Source organism: Heterocephalus glaber, unplaced genomic scaffold (genome assembly GCF_053883595.1).
Source record: "Heterocephalus glaber isolate CG9 unplaced genomic scaffold, H.glaber_assembly_v1.0 deba00001555, whole genome shotgun sequence".
Taxonomy (NCBI): Eukaryota; Metazoa; Chordata; class Mammalia; order Rodentia; family Bathyergidae; genus Heterocephalus; species Heterocephalus glaber.
In genome coordinates, this window is record NW_028258346.1 from 8,293,472 (window position 1) to 8,314,539 (window position 21,068).

Below are 21,068 nucleotides of genomic sequence, written 5' to 3' on the forward strand. Positions count from 1 at the left end.
GGTTTATATTTTGTGGTAAAATAAAAAAAGTAGGAAAGATTTTATTCTGTGTGCTGCAGCATTCCCAAGAGCCTATAGCATGCTGCATAGAGGGCACTCAATAAATAACTGAATGTTGAAAGACTAGTATAAATTAGAATATGTGACTGAGTTGGACTCTGTAAGTCAACATTCTTATAGAATTTCCACAGGTGAAATTACAGATTTTAAATTTGTCTTCCTAAACAAATAAAATGGTAAAAAACTTAGAAAATATAAAAGTTTTAAAGTTAAATGACAATATAATGCAAACTATGCAGACTCAGAGTGTGGACACAGATAATCATGTAATGGAAACAGAGTCACCATGACTTACTGGAATGACTTACTAGGCACATGGCTCTATGTACACACTACTCAAATACATGGTGCCTACAGAATCTGTACATGTATACACTATCTTTGATGAGTCCACACACAGAAAGAGAACACTAAATAAGTAAAACCAGTTACTCTACGTTATCCAGAGAAAGACAAAACAGGAAAAAGAATGGAGAAAAAATACACTGACCAGTCTATGTCACTTATCTATGTTTCAAATAAGTTTAAGTCACTAAATTTTAATCCCATAAACTTTGTTATTATAATGGAAAATTATCTAAACAAACTAAATGAGTGTGTCTCCAAGTGGATTTTTTTCTAGTAAATACTAAGAAATAAAAAACTAGTAAAAGTGAACAAATAAAAATGGTCTCAGATAAGTCTTTGAAAGATACCTAAAAAAGCTTTCTCCCTAAAGGAAAAGAAAAAAGATATTTATTTAAATGCCTACCATTGGGTTTCACTGAAAATGATCCTTTTCCAAGAGCAAAATACTTCTATTTTACTAAAAAAAAAAATTTTTAAGAGAAAAAGGAAGAAATGAAATTTCAATGAAAAATAACAGTGAGAACATTTAAAGACTACATAGATGCCACAAGTAGGTCAAATTAATGTTAAGTGAATGATGTAAGCAAATTTGAAACATTATTCAGAGGATAAAGACCAAAAGAGGCAGTTGGATTTAAGTGGCCTGAATCATCTTTTTACAAAATTAATAGTCATAAGAAAGACAATGAAAGCACATGCCATATTAACAACTCAGTTTTTCTTTAATTTTATTAAAGACTGACTCATTTTTTAAATTATTCCTCACTGAATTTAAGTAAATAAGCATATGACTCTTAACAATCACCACATAGAAACTTTAAGCAACTGTTTGACAAGTTTTTTAATTTATATAGTCAAATGATAATTTCAGAAATATAATCCAATCTGTAGATTAGCAACAGCTTTTAGCCAATTTGCCTGTCTGGCAGCAAATTCAAAGGCTAGAATTAATAGAAAGCTACATTCTATAAGAAACAGTAAAATGACCATTATAACTGAAAATTCAAAAAATAACACATTTTCTGGAAAGCTTTAAGATTTATGTAATAATATGATGAACTACTAGAATGAACCTTAGAGATCATCTTATCCAATTGTCAGGCTTGCTTTTGCCAGGGAATCTCTTCTGTAAAAAATCCACATGGAAATGATAAACACAGGCAATTAAGGGGATGAATAAGGGGTTGGTGGCCTTGCCTGCTTGTGCAACTGAAAGGAATCTTGTAGGGCTTAGGGCTTCATAGACAACACTGATCAAGTTTATTTTCTCATGAAGACATGGGGACCCAAAAAGAAGAAGTGACTTGGCAAATGGCAGTTAGTATGTCCACGGCAAAGCCAGGCCTAAAACAATAGATACTTACATTAGTTTGGTAGAGCTGCCATAACAAAACACCATAGATTGATTGGGCAGTTTAACTATGAGAAATTCCTCACAGTTCTAAGTACCACACCGAGGTCTAATAGGGTCAGTTGTTGGGGGAGGCTCTCCTCTTGGCTTGGAAACACCACCCTGTCACTGAGTTCTCACGGGGCTTTCACTCAGTGTGTGTGGGTGAAAGGAGCGCTCTCTTCCTACTAGAATTACAGAGCCTGTCTCAGGAGCTGCAAGAGTTGCTAGACTGTAGTAACCAAAAGACAAGGTTGGAGAAAAGGCAGTATGAATTGGTTGTGCCAGGTTGAAAAGTTTATTTTAAGAATATAGAGTCATCACTTTGTGTTTATATGTAAAATAGCAAATAAAATCCCCACCACTTCTGGAAGGCTAAACAAAAAAGTAATGAAGAAGTTTCAGCAGAAATGAGTACTGAAGACAGGACACATAGGGAGACTCCACTAAATCCTTTTCCTAATTTTCTGTTGTTCACATGATATGAACATCTGCTTCTTCTAAAATTACATATTTGGATATTATAATGAAAAAATAAAAGACAAAGACTGTCACAATGAATAAAAAACAAAACCCACCTGCCACATCTTTGTAAAAGACATACTTTTTATAGCGAGAACTGATAAAATAGAAAGGAAAAAGAATATACCAATACCAATGTCTGAAAAAGCCAGCAATGACTATATAAACACTGTGCAAAAAAAAGATTTCAAGACAAAAATTATAAGGAATCTACAGATACAGAAGGATATTTCATAATACCAAAAGGATTCAATTCATGACACATCAAACAATCCTAAATGTTTGTGCACAACTAATATAGTTTAGAAATACATAAATATGCAAAAATTAAGTAAAAGGAAAAAACTAGACAAATCCATTATTAGAGTTGAGGATACCTCACACAAGAAAAGCAAGCAGTTATTAAATATAAATTCCACTAGAGTGGTTGCCCAGTAGTAGGAGTAGTTAGTTAGGTGTAAGTAAAAATACCAAGAACAATCAGGCATGGTGGCATACAACTGTAATCCCAGCACTCAGGAGGCTGAGGCAGGAAGACTGCCACAAGTTTAAGACCAGCTTGGACTATACAGCAAGACCTTGTCTCACAAAAACTTAAAAAGAAAAAAAAAAAGAGTAAGTACCAGGAACAAAGGAACAAATTAAAATTGAATTAAACAGAAATGGAGCCTTATACAGACTAGTAACAGGACTCCATATACTAAAGATATATGTACCTCCATTAGCTGAACTTCAGATTCAAAAAGGAAAATCAAAGATCAAAAATTGTTCAAATTAATATACTTTATATGTCTTTCTTACCAGCATCACTGTTAAATTCATAACTCTTCCAAGGTTATCAATGTAGTACACACTGTCTTGATACCACGAATCACAGTGTAGGTAATTATACATTCCAAAAGCGTGCATGTGCTCCAGTGTATATTGGTCATCTCGAAGTTTTACTTCTGCCACAGCTGAAATACAAATAAATAAATATACATAATCATCAAGATTTTTACCTCAGATTGCTTCTTTTTACATAATGGCTACAAGGCAAAGAAATCATGCAATGCCAAACACAAAGGCCTTCAGGACAATTCATTGTATGATTCACTCAACTCTCTTTTCTTTAGAAACTTCTTAAATTATGAATAAGTAGAACAGAAATCCAAAAAAAAAAGATGTGTTTCCTGTCTTCCGGGCAAACAATAAGCCCAACTCAGAAAGTGTTTTTATATTTTAAAAATGGTTTTCTATTATATAATTCATATTTAATACTTATTAGTCAATCACATAAATTTATATAATTTTAATATAATAAATTTTATTATATTTACACTGTGATGTTATAAAGAAAAATTATGGGTACAATAACATAACATAGAGAGCTAATTGACTTAGACTAATGACAACTTTCCTAAGATGCCATCAAGATACAAAAGGAAGAATTTAAGAAAAAAAATACACCTACACATCCATATATACCCCTTTATTCATTACAGATAAAACGAAAATAGGCAAAAGTAAGTAGGAGGGAAAACTTGTGTTCAACTAAAGGAGGCCATAGTATAGCACAAGTAGTATAGCACAAGAAGTACTACAGCAGGGGTCCGTCCAGGAATGTCCCTTAGGAAACTATGCAGCCATCGGGGTGAGTGATGGCTGGAGTTTAGGAACTTCGGAGCTAAAAGTCATAATTTTATGAGTGACTTGGTAGAGATTGAGGAAACTGCTATTTAACTCAAAGAACTATTTATACTATAAAGAATGGTCAGAAATATATATTTTACTGACCAGGAGTGGTTTGCTAGCACCACTGTGTGGATGAAATTCATAAAGGAGGAAATATGCATGGTAATATAATAGCCTGAAGTACTGATACTAGACAATAATGTAACAAATATATTTTCCTCATATTTGGGCAAAGAGACCTAGGTAATTATAAACAAGCCAGGGGCTTCTTAGCCGTTTGCTTTATTACAACACCTGAGCTACAAACATATATAAAAAAAAAGTGGAAAACCACTGTTAGGAGACCAGAGTTTTAGTTGTGGCATTCCAACATGTCCTGTTATGACATGAGGATATGGAATATAACATGGTTACTATTTTGTACAACTCTGTTAGTAGAAAAAGGCTGCTTCTCTGGCCCTAAATGAAAAAATCAAAAGCTGTAACTGTATCTTGTCAATCATCTTGAGTATAAAGGACGGAGCCAGGGCACCTGAAAATAGAAAAGCACTAGCAGAGCTCTTCTGTGAAACCCTCTGAAAAAGGGAGTGGGAGCAGGGAGGCTCTATTCTGTGTTTGGATCCCTGAAATGGCTGAGCAGAACCCTTCTGCAGAAAAGTAAGTGTAAGAAGTGTTTCATTATTTGATGGTGTCTTGCATTAGAAACAAACTTTGCTTTTAAAAAATCCTTATTTTTTAGCCCTTTATAAAACAAACCTTGGGCCTCACAAGAGATTCTCCTCTAATCCTTCCAAAATTCTTATAAACCTTAGATAATACAGTTTTTTACAGGAAAACTATCAAAGCCTCATGGAGCCTCAAAAACTTATAGCTTTTCACTTGTAAGTTATTAAATGTTCACTGTGTACCAGACACCGCACTTGGCTTTGGGTATACACTGGCAAGTGAAGCTGAGCTGACTACTACCGTACTGGTGCTAACAGTGATAGTTACTGCTGCTTCTTGTTCTCTCAAAATACACTATCATGTTGAACCACGTGAAATCATTAATATTCAATCTAAAATTTCTGTAAAAACATTAGTTTTTTTTTAAAAGGGGTGGTGAGAAAAGCAAAGAACATTAACTTACAAAGGTCGCTTCTTGGACCAGTCATCTTCTAGAAAGTATTTTCTTGTACTTACTTGTTTTGCATAAGAGTACTGTACAAATTCATATGAGTTCTGAAGCAAGACTTATGGAACAGGGCAGGCCCAGCATCTCAAGCACTGCTCCTATGAAACTGTTTTATACAATGCTTCTGTAATCAAAACATGTCCATCTAGCTGTCTTCCCCATAGTGTCCTCTGTAGCAGTAGATAGAGAAGTTTTATAGAAATCTCTACATAAATATGACTACATGGTCCTTTCCCTTTCTTTACTTCAACTACACCCTAAATCTTTACCAACTTTTCACTGCTTTGAAGGAAAAAAATAGCCTAGAGAGACCACATAAAGTGGTCTAAATATTCAAAATATGTAGGGGAATAAAAGATGTAAGAAACATTAAAATCAAGTTCCTAGATTCAAAATACAGTATCTAAAATAAAAATATACCAGATAGGATTAATAAAATTAACACTGAAAAAGAATAAGATTAATGAAATTAAAGGCATGAATACAGATACTACCCAAAATAAAAGAAAAAAAAGAATGGGGGGAAAAATGAAAAGGCACTGATGAGTGGGTATCCACCTCCAACAATCTAAAAAGGGGTAAATACAGTCTTCAAAGGAGAGGACAAGGAAAGGAAAAGAAATGGAAGAAATAATGACCAAAATTTTTTTCCAAATTTGATGAAAACTATAAACTCAGTTTATAAAATAAAAAAATCCCAATTGTAAGAATCATAAAAAACCACTCAGGCATATCATCATCAAACTGCTCAAAATCAACATAAAAGAGAAAACTCTTAAAACAGCCACAGGAAAAGGCATGCTATGTACAGACCAACAAAGATAGGATAATGTCAGACTTTCCAGCAAATATAATACAATCAAGAACACTGTAGGACAATATCTTTAAAGCACTGAATGAAAACCGAGAAGTCTACACATGGCAAAAATACCTTTTCAAAATCAAAGAAAAACAAAAATCCTTTCAGAAAGTTGTTGTCAAAAGCTGAAGAGATGAATATATTATCAGAAGATGACAAAAATAGTCATTTCTGGAGATGGAAAATTTTACTAGATAAAATATGGATCTACATAAAGGAATATAAAGCACACATATAGCTACTACATGACTAAATACACAGATTTTTTTCTATTTAAATCTTTTTAAAAGACAATTCACTATTTAAAGAAAAAATAGTAACAAAATATTATGAAGTTTTCAATGACATGCAAAAGTAAAATGTATGACAACAGCCTAAGGACCTGGAGGAGAGAAATCGAAGTATACTAGCCTAAGGTTCTTATTCCTTAAATAGCCTACTATCATTTGAATGTTTCCTGTACTGTAAGTTTTGAACGTATAGTACACCCTAAAATGATCACTACGATAAAGATCTACAGCTAAAAGCCAACAAAAAAAAGAAAACTTGATTTTAAAAATGTTCAATATAAAAAAAGGAAGAAAAGTGGGAAAACTACATTCTCCTAAAGACTAAGTAGAATAAACAAATCAAATAATAACCTAAACCAAACCTAAACAAATCAATAATCACATTAAATGTAAAAAGTCTAAGAGAGATTGATTGTCAGATTGGATAAAAAAGCAAGACCTAACTATTTCTACCTAAGAAATGCATATTAAGCAAAAATATACAAACAGGCTGAAAGTAAAAAGATGGAAAAAATATAAATACACTATGGTAAAATTAATCAAAAAGGTTGATATGACTAATATTAGACAGACTCCTAAGCAAAAAAATATTGCTGGAGATAAAGGTCATTTCATAATGATGAAGGATCAACTTACCAAGAGGACATAATAATCAATAATGTTTTTTAAAGCTAGTAACAGCACTTCTAAACATGATGCAAAAACTGATAAAACTATAAGGAAAAACAGACCAAAATTAAGTGACTATCATATGATTCTATGCATACATAATTCTAGAAAATGCATACTAATTCACAGTGGTATAAAGTAGATCAGTAGTTTCTTGGGGAAGGGGGAATGTGGGAGGAACAGAACAATGGTTATAGATGGGCACAAGGAAATTTTGGGGGATAATAACTAAGTTTAGTATCTTGATTATGGTGATGGTTTCAAGGGTGTATACGTAAACTTGTTAAACTGTAGCTTATTGTCAATTAGATCTCAGTAAAGCTGCTTAATGTGTCTGTGACAGAAAATCACCCATTTACTCAGCAGGCGTGCTCCAACCTTGGAGATAAAGGATTGAAAAAGAAAGACTCGTGACTCTTCAATGCAGAATAGTCTTGACAGAGAAAAAAGACATTGAACGCTATGAAGTCTGATAAAGTCTATGAAGTACTGGGTACTACTGGAAAGTATAAGGTAGATTTGAACTTGTCCAGATTTTACAGTATAGATTCTAACTCGGTAGTCAAGAAAGACTCCCTGAGAAAGTAACATGTAAACCCAAATGAAAGAGCAAAGTAGGCACTAGCTAGGTGAAATAGAGGAGGAAAACCCAGAAAGATGTATTAGGTGAAGATTCTATGTGAAGGAGGTCTATAAAATAAATGGCCAAAAATAGAATTGCTGGATCAAAGAGCAATTATAATTTTATGAAAAAGTTCTTTACCTAGTTTTCTGGAACAGAAAAAGGCAATTACTGTTTATATACTAGGGAGAATTCTAGGACAATTTAATAACATTAAGATAAGAGAGTAAACCTCTATTCTGTGCTCTCTGACCAAGAGACCACATCTCTTCATCCTTGCACCTTAAACACAGTGTTTCATAGACAAGGGGTAGCTACCAAACTGCTGAACTAAAGTGAACTCCTCAGATTAGGATAACAGGAATCAAATTGTTAGGAGCTCTCCAATTATATCTTACTATTTCTCATAATGATAATTTTTAAAAGAGTTAAAAATCATCTTCAAGTAATTTTTTAAAAGTAATTCTTAATAAAAGGCCCCCATATGAACTATTGCAAAAGCTTCTGTCTTCCAAACTCAACCTTTATGGAGCCTGAGGGTAAACTATCCAACTGTCCATGTACCTTTATACTTAAAACCTCCAAATAGCATATCGCCTCCAATTGTGCTTTTTTTTTTTTTTTCCGTACCAGGGATCGAACTCGGGTCCTTGAGCTTGCGCAGCAGGCGGCGAAACCACTGAGCAAAATCCCCGGCCCAAACTGTGCATTTTTTTAAACACAGGCTTTAAGATCAACACAGATGAAACTAGGGTAGGGAGGTGTAACCTAGTGAGCTTTTAATAAATGTTAAGGTTTTCAACTTAGAAGGCTATTTATTGGGAGATTTCAATTCTTGCTTTTTATGTTAAAATATCTATTTATGAAAAGACAAATGAGTACATAACAGTTTTTGAGAAACATTTCCACTTAGCAAGCTAAAAAGTTGGCAAAACTAGACAGTTGAAGTTTATCTCTATTGTAATAGCCAATGAAAAAGTTTCAGAAGCACAGGATAATGTCCAAAAGACCAATGGGTCCTTACTCATCGAACTCTTCTCACGTTTGCTGGGGGTTTTTTGCACCTGCAATGTAAGATCTTAATAGTGTCCTGCACAGAACTCTTTCCCTTTGCTCATGTTTTTCCTCATGTTTTCAACTCGTTATTGGCACCTAGTACTCCATGTACCAAGAATTAGGGAAAAAGCAGTGTATAAGAGAGAAACATTATGCAGTTTTCACGGAACTCAGTCTAGTGGAAGAAACATCCATCAAAGAAATACAGAATTAAAACTAAAATAATTGTCTTTTTTTTTGAGTCAGGGTCTCCCTTTGTAGTTCAGGCTGGCCCTGAATTCACTATGTAGCCCAGGCTAGGCTCGAATTTGCAGTGATCCTCCTGTCTCTGCCTCCTGAGTGCTGGGATTACAGGCATGCGCCATCACACCTGGCAATAATTTAGTCTTATGGTGAATGGAATGAAGGAGCTCCAAAGAGAAGGCAGGGAGGCTAGTCAGGAGACTACTATATTTCAGGCGAATGACTAAGATGAAGGCATAGAGAAATTAAAATGTGAAATTTAATCCATTTGCTAAAAAAACTGGATAGAACCAACAAAGAAATACACTAAAGATTACTCCAACATGAAGAACTATATAGACTTGCACTAACAATCGCAATCTTTATGCCTCCCTAGGTCTACAGCCTTTAGTACATCCTTCCCAAACTGACTAGGTTTGAATATTACATTTGTGTTGGGCAATGATAAAATAATAAACAACGCAGGAAGCAGACTGGAAAAGCACATAGACAGTGTCACCACCTGGAAAAGCCTAAGCTATCCATCCTGCTGTTGAATGAGACCACATAGAGAAGAGCAAATCAGATGAAATAAAAGAGTCTGTAGCCAGGGAACTCTCAAACTTCAGGAAGTCAGGATAAGCAGAGGTGCCTAGCAGATCCGTAAGTGAACAAACGTGTGAATGGGCCCAGTTAGGACTAAAAGAACCACCTCATTTACCCATACATTTGTAAGCAAGTGCTTTTTCATTTGAGCCATGAAGTTTTGAGTTTCATCTCATTTTCAATGAATTAGCTAACAACATGGAAGTATTTACTGACAAAAAGAGTGGAAAAAAACCAAGCATGGTGGGAATGAGAGAAAAGAAAATGAAAAATCAAGTGCATTTTCTCATATTCAACTCCTACCCATTCTTTAAACCTCAGCTTAGACACCAACTTCTCCAGGAAGCCTTCCCCGTTCAGGAAACACTCAGTATTACCACTGTATTTTGAACATACCCCTATCCCTGCTTCCCCACATTATTTTATAATTATTCAGACACTTCTTCCTCACTAGACAAAAGCTTTGTCACGCACTTACAGTCCGTGTCTTACTCATCTTGATACCATGTTACACAAAACGGTCCTTGATGTTTCTGAATTTAATCAAAGAATGAACACTTGTTTGATACTCTTAACGTCTACTAATTAACTATAGATAACATTTCTCAAAAATGTGATCTACTGACAACATGCATGAGAACCCGCAGGAAATGTACTTTAAAAATTCAGATCTCTGGGCTCTTATCATTAACAAAAATGTATAAACAAGTAGTAGCAGCGCGGTTACTAAATCATCATTTCTTCAAAAATGTCTAGCGATTCTCTGGACGAGAGTCCTTAGTGTAACGGGACCTGTGTAATTGAAAATATTCTTTGTCCACAACGTAGCTTCTCTTCTAAGAAATGGCTCTGCGTCAGAGGAAACGGGAGTTGGGGATTTTCCAAGAAGGTGTGGCTTCTCGGGGAACACGTCTGCAGACCAGGCTGAACGCCCCTAGTTTGCCCCGTAGGAGGACGAGGCCGGGCGCGCACAGGCGGCCCGGGTGGCCGACTTTAGAGCAGAGACCCAGTCCACGGTCCTGCTGCTGAACAGCTTCCGCGGGGCTCTGGGAGGCCCACCCACGGTGCATCCGGCCGGGACGGCCGTACGGAAGGCCGTGTTACCTTGTTTGGCCGCAACAGAAAGAAAAAGTGGGAAGGTTCGGGGCGATGGCGCCGAAAGGGGAAAAGGAACGGAATGCGAGGGGGCGCCGCTGCTTCCCACCTGCATCAAGCTCCAGCTGGTAACAGGGCAGCGGCTCGAGAGAGAGCTTGTAACCCTCGAAGCGGGGGTCCAATAGAGGTCTCTTCACCCGCAGAGAACAATTAGCTGCCACCTCCATCACCTTCCAAGATCTTAGCGTGAGAATTAATAAAGCTCTTGTGAAAAGGTCCGCGCCTCACTCCTAGACTTAAGTCTGAGAGGCACCGTGGTTCCCATCCCAGAAAGCACTGCACCTCAACATGCCTTCTGGGAAATGTAGTGTCTGTGAGAAAGCGCCCCACGTTGCATGCTGGGTGATGTAGTTTTTCGAGGACGTAAAGTCCAAGTGTTGGCAGGTTCTGGACTCTCTTACCCGGAGGGCTGAGCGGCCAGGAGGCGGCCCGCGCTAGTTAAATTCTCATATTATAGGCAGGGTGGCGAGGTCCCGCCCCGGAAATGCGTGTTCTAGCTTTCTGTGTGCTTAGGTGCCCGAGCTACTGAGGGTCTAAGTCCGGGCAGCCGAAGAGTGTGGTAGGTAACGGTCGCCAGCGCAAGGGTCATTTCGTCGCTGGGAAGGGACGGCCCTCGCCCGCGGTGATGGTGGTGAGCTATGCCCGTGGTCCTCAGGGCCGGGACCCGGGCCCGGCCCAGGCTCCTTTCGATGTGCTGTCTTTCCCTAAGCTTCCCCGACCCGCGCTCGTGGGCCTGTAGGGCTCTCCGACTGGGCGTGCTCCTGGAGTTGGCCTGGAGCCAGTCCTCGCTTTGTTTTCTGGCTCCTCCCCTCCTGCCTCCAGCAGTCTCCGCCCTGTTATGTTTCCCAAGCGTTTGAAACGGGAGGGATCCCCTAGCGCCCAGTTTTTACCAGTGAGAAAACTGAGGCCTTGAAGAAGTAAGTGACTTGTCCAAGGTCACTCTCCACGCTTGGGGAGCCAAGGCGAGAACAAGTTCAGTATCCTGCTGACCAGACCTTGTGGTTATTGAAAAGCTTAGCCACCAGCTACAAAAGCAAACATTTCTTAGTTCTTTCTCTATCCCTCCTTTTCCTTGTTCCCCAGGGAGGAAAAAAATATTCCAACTCTGAAAAGTTATTGCCACTCTTAAGTTTTCCTGTGGAGGAGACAACAAAAGTATTAAAGTTGATGACAGATTAGGTGGGGGAAGGCTAAGTTTATTCCAAGGCTTGAACTTTTAAATGGCTTAGATGCCCACACAACTTAACCTTACTCTCATTTCTCCAACATTTTGGATTGGGTTGTCTGTTTTTACAGAAAGTTGAGAATTTTCTAAGAATTAGTTTCAGATTTATTTTCCACTTAATCCCATCAGCAATATGTGTGCTTAATGATACGCACATACACTTGCAGGTAGTGTAGCAGTTACAATTCTGAGTACACTCTGCTGAAGAGTAAAACACTTTATCATAGTCTTGTGTGATAATTTCGTTTTTTCACTGATAGTGTTTAATCTTACATTGCTATGTAGATTATATAACTTCTCCAAATTTTGAATGCAGTTAAAGTGCAAAAATGATCATCAGTCAGTTATATGCAAGGGCTACTGGAATCTCAAAGTACCTGAATTAAAATTCTACCTTCATTTTCTATCTCTGTGCCTCAGTTTCCTCATCTGTAAAATGCAAATTATGTTAGTAATGTGTAACTAAGTTTGGGGAATTAAATGTAATTTTTTTTAAAAACCCACAAAGAAAAAAACACAAAGAATTAGTATCAGGCACTTAAATGTTTAATAAATGTTGCAATAACTGTTATCTCAAGATTCATTAATAAAAAGGTATGTGGGGGAAGGAAATTGTATAGCGAGTACATGAATAAGACTTCTTGGGATGACATCATTAGCACACTTGAAGTTTACCAGCCCTTCCGTTGATAGAATGTTAAACAAGTTAGGATGTTTGCCTAGAAGATTTAGAAGAAAATGTTTTTTAAGTGTTTTGTATCTGAACATATATGTTGATGTCCAGGTTAGCAAGATGAACAAAGATGCGCAGATGAGAGCAGCAATTAACCAAAAGTTAATAGAAACTGGAGAAAGAGAACGGTAAGTTACAGACTATGTTTATAAATTACATTTTACCACATTTACATTGTTCTATGAATCTAAATATCAAACATGTCAGTGAAAAGAAAATTGTGATTATCGAAAATTTCTATTCCTAACACTTCTAAGAAATAATTTAGGTCTGTTCAGTGTTGCAAGAATTCAAGGGATGAAGATAATGTAGAAAGATAATCAGAAATGGTTAACTTTCAAAGAAGTATAATGGAGAAGAAGAAATACATACTCAAGCAGTTGAAGCCATAATATAACCAGGGAGACAACGTGATAGAACCACGTTCAGTTGCCAAGCTCTCTCAGCCATGGAGCAGAATATGCTATTTCTATTCTCTTAAATACTTTTCTTCTTCCTTTCATTTGTAGCAAATTTTAAGCATTTCCTCTTCAAGGAATCTAGCTACTAAATCCTGAATACTTTGTTCTGTCGTAGTATTTAATCTCATTGTCATCTAACTACCAACTTTACTAGTTTGAGTCCTCCATTGTGATCTAAGTTCCATGAGAGTAGAAACCCCTTTGTATATATAGCATCTACTGTTATGCCTAGTACCTAATTGACCAGGTAAATACTTGAAGAATGAGTGGATTTGAGTGGAATGAGAAGTACAAAGAAAGGGTTGAGGAATTAAGAAAGGTGCCCAGAAGCAGGGTGATAAAGTTTACAAGAGAAATACATACATAAGGAATCTTTTCAATTCTTTCTGGGTTTAAGGTGCTGAAGTGAGATTTCATGGAATAATTAAATGTCAGGTGAGGTTCAAGGATTAGCAGTTCTTCAAACAAATAAAGGAGAGGATGTTCTACACAGAACAGAATATGTAAATACCTAAGTCACAGTTTAGTACAACATGATACTACTCTGAGAACTAGAAAATAATTACAGAACTGCAAAATACTTGCAGAAAGCTAGAGGGTAAATTATAAGAACATGTGGCTGGAACAGTGGACAGGAGGAGTGGATTTTGTGTAAGTCAGAATTTATTCTATTGAAAATAATAGAAACAGCGACAGACTTAACCAATGGAAATATATAAGTTCATCCAATTCAAAAATGTAGGGCTTGAAATTACTTCATCCATCGAGTCTAGGCATGCAAAAGTTATTGCCAAGAATGTCTCTTTCCCTCTCATCTCTGCTTTTCTCTGTGCTGGCCTTGTTCTTAATAGGCCAGCCTGCCTTCCTTAGGAAAGGGCCTAGCTTGATTACCATCTCAGTTAATAGGAAATTTATGATCAGCCTTGCCTAGACCATATTTCTATCATTTCTACCCAGATTCATATTACTGGGAGTGGGAGTGTTTTTTCTATCATATATATGAGTGCCGTGGTTTGCAAAAACATGTGTTTCTGACATTATTGTTGCATGATGGGAACTATTAAAAGATTTTAAGAAAGAGAAAAAGCACCATGGGTAACTTGAAAGGATAGTACTACTCGTAGTAAGTATAGGGAATTATATATGGTTTTTGTCTGATTTTTCATTCATGAACTTGAAATTACCAAGTTTTTACTATGTGTCATGCCCCGTTAGGTGCCACAGCTACAGTAATAAAATTAAGGAACCTACGTGCTAGGAAAGAGACGATAAATGTGTAATATGTTAAAGATGATAAGTATTATAAGAAGAATAAAGCAGAATAAGGGAGGGAGTAACATTTTCTATAGAAAAGGCAGAGAAAGCTTCACTGAGTAGAGATAAGGATGTGAGGAACTGAGGGAGCTCAAAGAAGCAACGTTCTAGGCTGAGCTTGCTGGAAACTTGAGAGTTACGTGGACGCTAAGGAGACTTAAGTTGGATGCAAGAGAAGGGAGATAAAGTTAGAAGTATGGCTGAGGATAAGGTAAATTGTAGAGGATCACTTGGGCTGTTGTAGAATTGTTTTTCCCAGAACTGGGAATTGAACCCAGGGTCTTCACACTGAATCACATTTCCAGCCCTATTTGCTTTTTGAGACTGGATCTCAAGGTTTCTAAGTACAGTTTCAACTTGCAGTCCTCCTGCCTCAGCCTCCCTCTGTGCTGGGATTACAGGTGTGTGCCACTGCTCCTGGCTAAGTCTTGGAATTTTATTCTGAACAGATTGGAGAGGCTGTGGAGGGTTTTGAGCAGTGGGAAGAGAATGAGGTACAGAAGGTAAGAGACAAGGAGATAGCTTCGCAAGTTGGGTAATAGTCCAGACAAGAAAAGATGGTATTAATGGCAGAGATGGTGAGAAACATTTGAATTCTGAGTATATATTTTTAAACTAAAATCTGTGGGATTTATTCATGGGTTGAATGTATAGTGTGAACAAGGAAGCTTAATAAAGGATGCTGCCAAGGTTTCTAGTCCAAGGACCCAGAAGAATCAGTTGTCGTTTTGAAAAAGGATAAATAGTAGAGAATATGAAGTTGGATTTTGGCCCTGTTGAGATTGAAAAGCCTAATGAGATACCAAGATAGAAATGTCATATACTGGAAAGAATAACAAAAGAGAAACAGTTTGCATAATTTGATCCGTTTAAGAAATTAGGTGGAGGGTTGGGGATTTGTAAGAGTGAGTATAGCAAAGGGATATAAAAATATGATATCCATGATGCCATTAGACACTTTTTTACCATTAAGTAAAAAGATATTGCTAATTAAATTATGATAGGCATAGCCAATTGCTGAATTATTAAAATGTAGAGAAGCAAGGGGAGTCTACGGTTAAATGAGGTATAATGGGGAAGTAAGAGAGCTAAAAGAACAGAATTTCTGGTCAAAGAATGGATTTTGAAACTTGAAGATTTCAGTGGTACAATCTCAAGTTCAGAGGTACAAGCCCTCTAGAAGTTGTACAAGACCCGTGATATTCCTAATGGTGAAGGGAAGTGGAAAGAGTAAGTCCAGATAGTAGACTACTGTAGCCCACGGTCTTGTTATTTCATTGCAGTGTTGTAATAAAAAATATTTTTTAGAAAGGAGGTTTTGCTATTTACAGACATTAACTATATATTTCATATACAGCCCAAGACAATTCATCTTCAGTCAGTGTTGCTCAAACAAGCCAAAAGGTTGGACATCCATGGAATAGACCTTGAGAAGTATTTCAGTCCCTCCTGTTCATTTAATTTTACTCCTTAAATGATGCCCATATTAAATGCAAGGCCCAGAGTTTAAATGATTTGCATAAGATTGAAGAATAACTTAGTGATAGAACCAAGATTAGGCCACAGTTAAAGTGTCAAAACTGGAAGGCAGGGAATTTTTAGTTGAACAGTTGAAATATTGCTTCAGACCTTCATATCGAAGATGTATGTCATTGTGTAACTTGAAAACTCTTCTTTTTCTACAGCCTCAAAGAGTTGCTGCGAGCTAAATTAATTGAATGTGGCTGGAAGGATCAGTTGAAGGCACACTGTAAAGGTAATCATTTTCACTTAGTGTATAAACTAGTTCCATTGCTCTAAACTGGGTTGGTCTTTGCTTCACTGGAATAAAAGTATAGTCATTATTTTACACTATGAGTGCTCAAGCATAATTTTTAAAAGATAGCAAATTAAATCTCATATTAATGGCTTCCTCTTCTCAGTGGTATATGTAGACCTAATTTCTACATTTTTAGGAATTTTGTTTGGGTTTCTTTTAAATGAGGCATGAGCACTCAAGATTTTCTCTGCCATTAAAATACAGAGTCATGTTATTTTTTTCAGTATGCACTTAATAACAAATTTAGCTCTTGAGGGTTGGCAGATTTACAAGAATTACAACTTATCCCTTTACAGTGTTAATTTTAAAGTATTCATCTATAAAATCTCTTAAAAGAAGTACACTTAAAAAGATGGAAGTTTCTCAAGTTGCTGATTTTGAAGATGTCACTTGATAGATTATACATGTCACTAAGATGATTCTTTTCTGGCTCAGCTTTTGGTGTATGAAATTCTGGATATTGTGTCTACACAAAAATAATAAGAGACTTTAAGAAGGCATTATAGCACAGTAAAACAACAAGACTTTGAGGTCATAAACTTTCACTGGTAAAAGACTAAAGATGAATTTCAACCCAAGTTCAGATCAGATGTAAGCTTTAGTAGCTTCACCTGTAAAGTGGAAAAAAATGCCTAGCCCATTAGATTGTTGTGAACATTAGTTAAAACACCTAGTAGAAGTCAAGCAAAGTTGATTATATACTTTCTTATATTTTGTTTAGCCCAGCCTAGAGAAGAGAACCCAGAAAAGTAGTTCTACATTTTTGCCTCTTGTTAATCATGTCATTTATGGAAAACCTAGTATGATTATAGTAAAATAAGATCTGTCCAATTACAAGTTTCCAGCTTTTTACACTTGTTAGATTTGAACATTCTAAGTTCAAATTTATTGTAAATGGTACAAATTATTTAGCTGAAAGATGAACAGACTTTATCTTTTTTATCTGGGAAATACTGTATTTTTAAGATTACATTTTCATTTTAAAAAAAGAAGTGTCCTCTTGTTGTAAAAAGACCGATCTGTACTCTAAAAAACATGATTTTAACCCTTCCTCTATGAAAATCTTTCTTACAGATAATGATTTTAAATGATATGATTTGTTTTTTGCTTTTGCATAAGAGGTAATTAAAGAAAAAGGACTAGAACACGTTACTGTTGATGACTTGGTGGCTGAAATCACTCCAAAAGGCAGAGGTAAGGACTGCAAATTGTGTCAAAGGAAACGTGAACTGCAGACATACTTTACTTCAGTTGATTCAAATATTCTTTTAAAAGGAAAACCAGCACCCTTTCCAAAATTACTTAGGCACTCTCATTGCCTCATGTGGGAAGAGCCATAATGGCCTGCCTGCCTGCCTGCCTGCCTTTCTAGTAGTTTTGAATAACAAATGAGACAATAGGTGTAAAATGTTTCTATTCTAAAACACTGTACTGATGTGTTGATAACAGTTGTTAATAGAGAGAAAATTTTTAAATTACAGGATTTTACAGAGGAAAATATCACCGGAAGTTAGAATTTATAAACTTTATTAGATATGGCCTGACTCCACTCAAATATTTAATAAATCAAAGATTTACTCCAGCCCCTGAGTCATTACTCTGCTCTTTCCTTATTAAAAATAAACGAGGGTCTGTCTGCTTGAATGTCTAAGAATTTAGTAGTTCCATAACTTCATGTTGAAAATAATCCATATGTAAGACTCACAGTGCAACCAGTTTCCTAATTTGTCCTTTAAATGCCTTGTTTATAGAAGGCAAGGAAAGATAAGGAATATTATATTACCACTGGTAGGTAATAAATAAGCCGGGAACTGTATCCTTGTTAACTTGGATGTAGTGACATCATTTTAAATTATTTTGTAAGGGTCATGTTTTATGTGTGTGTTTGTAAGTAGAAGCAAGTAAATTAGATGACCTATGAGATTTTTTTTCTCACATAGAAATAGTAAAAATAATTTAAGTGTAAAAAGTAAATAAATTTGAAGATTATTACTTTCGAAAACTAATTATTTGAATTGGGACCTGCTGAGAATGGGCTACAGAATCCCGTGGTCCTTTCCATTTCTTAAATCTTGTTTATAACTGAAAAATATAATTTCTTTTTTCTTCAAGTATATCTCAGGGAAAGAAAAAAAAGTATTCTTTTCCCCTTACGAGTTTATATTTTAAGATAAGTTTTTGAATTTCTTTTTCTGTTATATATAATTTATGTAATTTTATGTTTTATGTAATTTGTGCTTCATCTCCTAAGATTGTTTAGGAACAGGTTATACGGGTTAGACATTACCCTTTGCCTCTTCAACACTTATATCTTGGTTATTTCAGTGTCTTGTAGATTCCTCACTAGAGAGTGAGCATATAAAGACGAGTAAAAATAAATTATTTTGTGTTTTCAGTCTTGTTATTGTCAAGAGTAATCTTTTCTTAGCATATAATAAAATTGACCTTTTTTAGTGTACAGTTTTATGACCTTTATACAGATGTATAGGTTCATGTAACCATTGCTGTACTCAGGTTAACAAACACTTTCCTTATACCAAGAAATTCCCTCAAGATAGCTCTTTTTCTTTTTTTTTTTCTTTCTGTTGTTTGAGGTACTGGGAATTGAACACAGGGCCTTTCCACTGAGCTACATCTCTAGCCCTTTCTTATTTCTTTTCATTTTGAGACAGGGTCCTTCCTGCCTTGTTCCCCATGCCTTGCTCAAACTTGAGATCCTCCTGTCTCAGCTTTCTGGGATGCTACGATTACAGCCAGGTGTTACTACTCCTGGCTAAGATATCCCATTGTAGTTACAGCATATATTAAGACAGTTGATCTACTCTTGGTCACTAAAATTTTACCTAAAAATGCTTCATACATATTAATTACTTTTCCAGTGGACTTTTAAAAGTATGTAGTGTTTATAGGAAGATTTAAACAGTTTAAAAAGAAGAATATTTGCCGTTTATCTGTGTTCTGAATTGTATCTGAAGTTTTCCATTTCCCCTGGACCTAATCAAATGTATTAGACATTTTAGTTTCCCCATTGCCATTTTCTTAAACATCATACTAGTTTATACTCCCATAACTTAATATGAGAATGTCTATTTTCCCTCATACATATTATTAACCTTCAGATTTTAGATTTTTGATTGGTAGAACATGCTATCTGAATGTGATTTTAATTTTTTTTCCCTTGAGATTGAGCCCCTTTTATGTTTAAGAACTATGGTTCTCCTTTTGTCTCCTTTGTTCATTTGTGTTAGCCTGCTGGTCTTACCAGTTTGAAACAGCTGCCTATATAGTAAAAGATCAGGATTTTCTATAAGAATGTTTCCTCAGCTTTTGTCTTTTGGCTTTGCTTATAATAATTTTGATCAAGTGTAAAATGTTATATTTAAATCATACTTGTGTACTTTAAAATGGTTTTCTCCAGAAGAGTCCTCCTGTGTTTTCTTCTCAGCAATATGAAATGTGTTTTCTATAGTTTCCTAAAATAGTGAGTTGCAAAATACACATCTTTTTTTCAGGTATCTTTACCTGTGTGGTGTGTGTGTGGGTGTGGGTGTTTACTTGTGTATGTGTATTTTTTAACTGAACCATGAAGGTTATGAAATGTGTATATTGGTAATCCAGAATAAAATGTCAAATCTCAAATTTGTATGTACCGGAATCTTCCTACAGTGATGTTTTTGTTTTTGTATTTCAGCCCTGGTACCTGACAGTGTAAAGAAGGAACTCCTACAAAGAATAAGAACATTCCTTGCTCAGCATGCCAGCCTTTAAGGTTGAATTAGGTTGTTTTGTTCTGTGGTTTTATTTCTGAAAGTAAAACTTGCCATAAATTAGAAATCAGTTTCCCAAAATAAAATCCTTTTTTGTATGATGGTATACAGTTTTCAGTAATGATGTATACATTGTATTGATTTTTTTTCCCTAAATGTGTTATTTTAATAAATATCTCATGAATAAGTTTGAAGTTTGCTTGAATTTTGGAATAAATGGGACTCTGTCTTTATTACTAATTCACTAGATTGTTGAGAGAAACAAATTAATGTGGTTTAAGTGTTAGTATGTGCAATTATCTGTGCTAAAAGCTGAGAAGTAGCTTTTCCTGCTTGTTTGCATACAGTGTATTCCTCTTTTGAATCCCCATAATTTTATAAATTGTAATGCCCTACTTGTACTATAGTTACTTGTCTTATTCTTTGTTATGAACTTGGAGGGTTAAGACTGGGTCTTACTCATCTTTATGTGCCTTCCTTATGCTTCAACGAATTTACCATCTGTTGGAAGAGAGAACATTTGCAAGCTGGCTCTACACCAAGCTCCTCCCACATGCTCTGCGCATCTGAACTTTGAAAGCAGAATCTATAAATTGCATCCCCACATACTAAGGTCAAGAAAGAACTTAATGGGAATTAATCTCCACCCATTAGCTTTACTCTGACATCAGGATTATCAAATCCAATGGACACTTGTCTGTTCTTATGTGACCTCTGCTGGAAAGAGAATATTGAGGATCCTGCCAGTTGGAACTCTCGTCCCACTCCTCACATTGTTTCTTCCTACCACTGGAAGTACCTTCTATTTCATGTGGAGTACATTTTGCTGTATGTGACTATTAAATAATAATGTTTCATAGGGCTCTATCCTGAGCCCTCTGCCTGACTAACTGGATATACCTTGCCTGGGAAAATCCCAAGAAATGGGTCAAACCATGGCTTCAAATACCACAGGTCGATAAATGCTAAACTGCATCTTCAAACCAGACGTATTTCTAGCCTCCAGACCCATATACTCCTCTGCTGTGGATCAGCTTCCTTGGATATACCACAAACCTCAAACTGACCAAACGTAAAATAATGATTATATTTTTCCCCCACT

General features: G+C 36.0%; 2 protein-coding genes across 3 annotated transcripts in view; one reads left to right on the forward strand and one right to left on the reverse strand.

Annotated features, from left to right (window-relative positions):
* Nudcd1 (NudC domain containing 1) overlaps positions 1–10,932 on the reverse strand; it is a 73,939-nt gene extending 63,007 nt beyond the window's left edge. Inside the window, exons 1-2 of the mRNA XM_087190686.1 lie at positions 10,697–10,932; positions 3,122–3,276 (exon numbers count right to left, since the gene is read on the reverse strand). Of these exons, the coding sequence (XP_087046812.1) occupies positions 3,122–3,276; positions 10,697–10,814 (273 nt within the window). The 5' untranslated portion in view covers positions 10,815–10,932. The remainder of the gene's footprint in view (positions 1–3,121; positions 3,277–10,696) is intronic.
* A 92-nt stretch (positions 10,933–11,024) lies between these two features.
* Eny2 (ENY2 transcription and export complex 2 subunit) lies at positions 11,025–20,852 on the forward strand. Of its 2 annotated transcripts, none has more exons than XM_004850177.4 (5): positions 11,025–11,206; positions 12,657–12,733; positions 16,066–16,136; positions 17,319–17,393; positions 19,891–20,852. In XM_004850177.4, the coding sequence occupies exons 2-5, from the start codon at positions 12,666–12,668 to the stop codon at positions 19,965–19,967; spliced, it is 291 nt and encodes a 96-aa protein (XP_004850234.1). In that variant the 5' UTR covers positions 11,025–11,206; positions 12,657–12,665; the 3' UTR covers positions 19,968–20,852. The 2 variants fall into 2 exon arrangements, with proteins under 2 accessions (XP_004850234.1, XP_004850233.1); XM_004850176.3 differs by having other exon boundaries at positions 11,103–11,278.
* Positions 20,853–21,068: the final 216 nt, after the last annotated feature.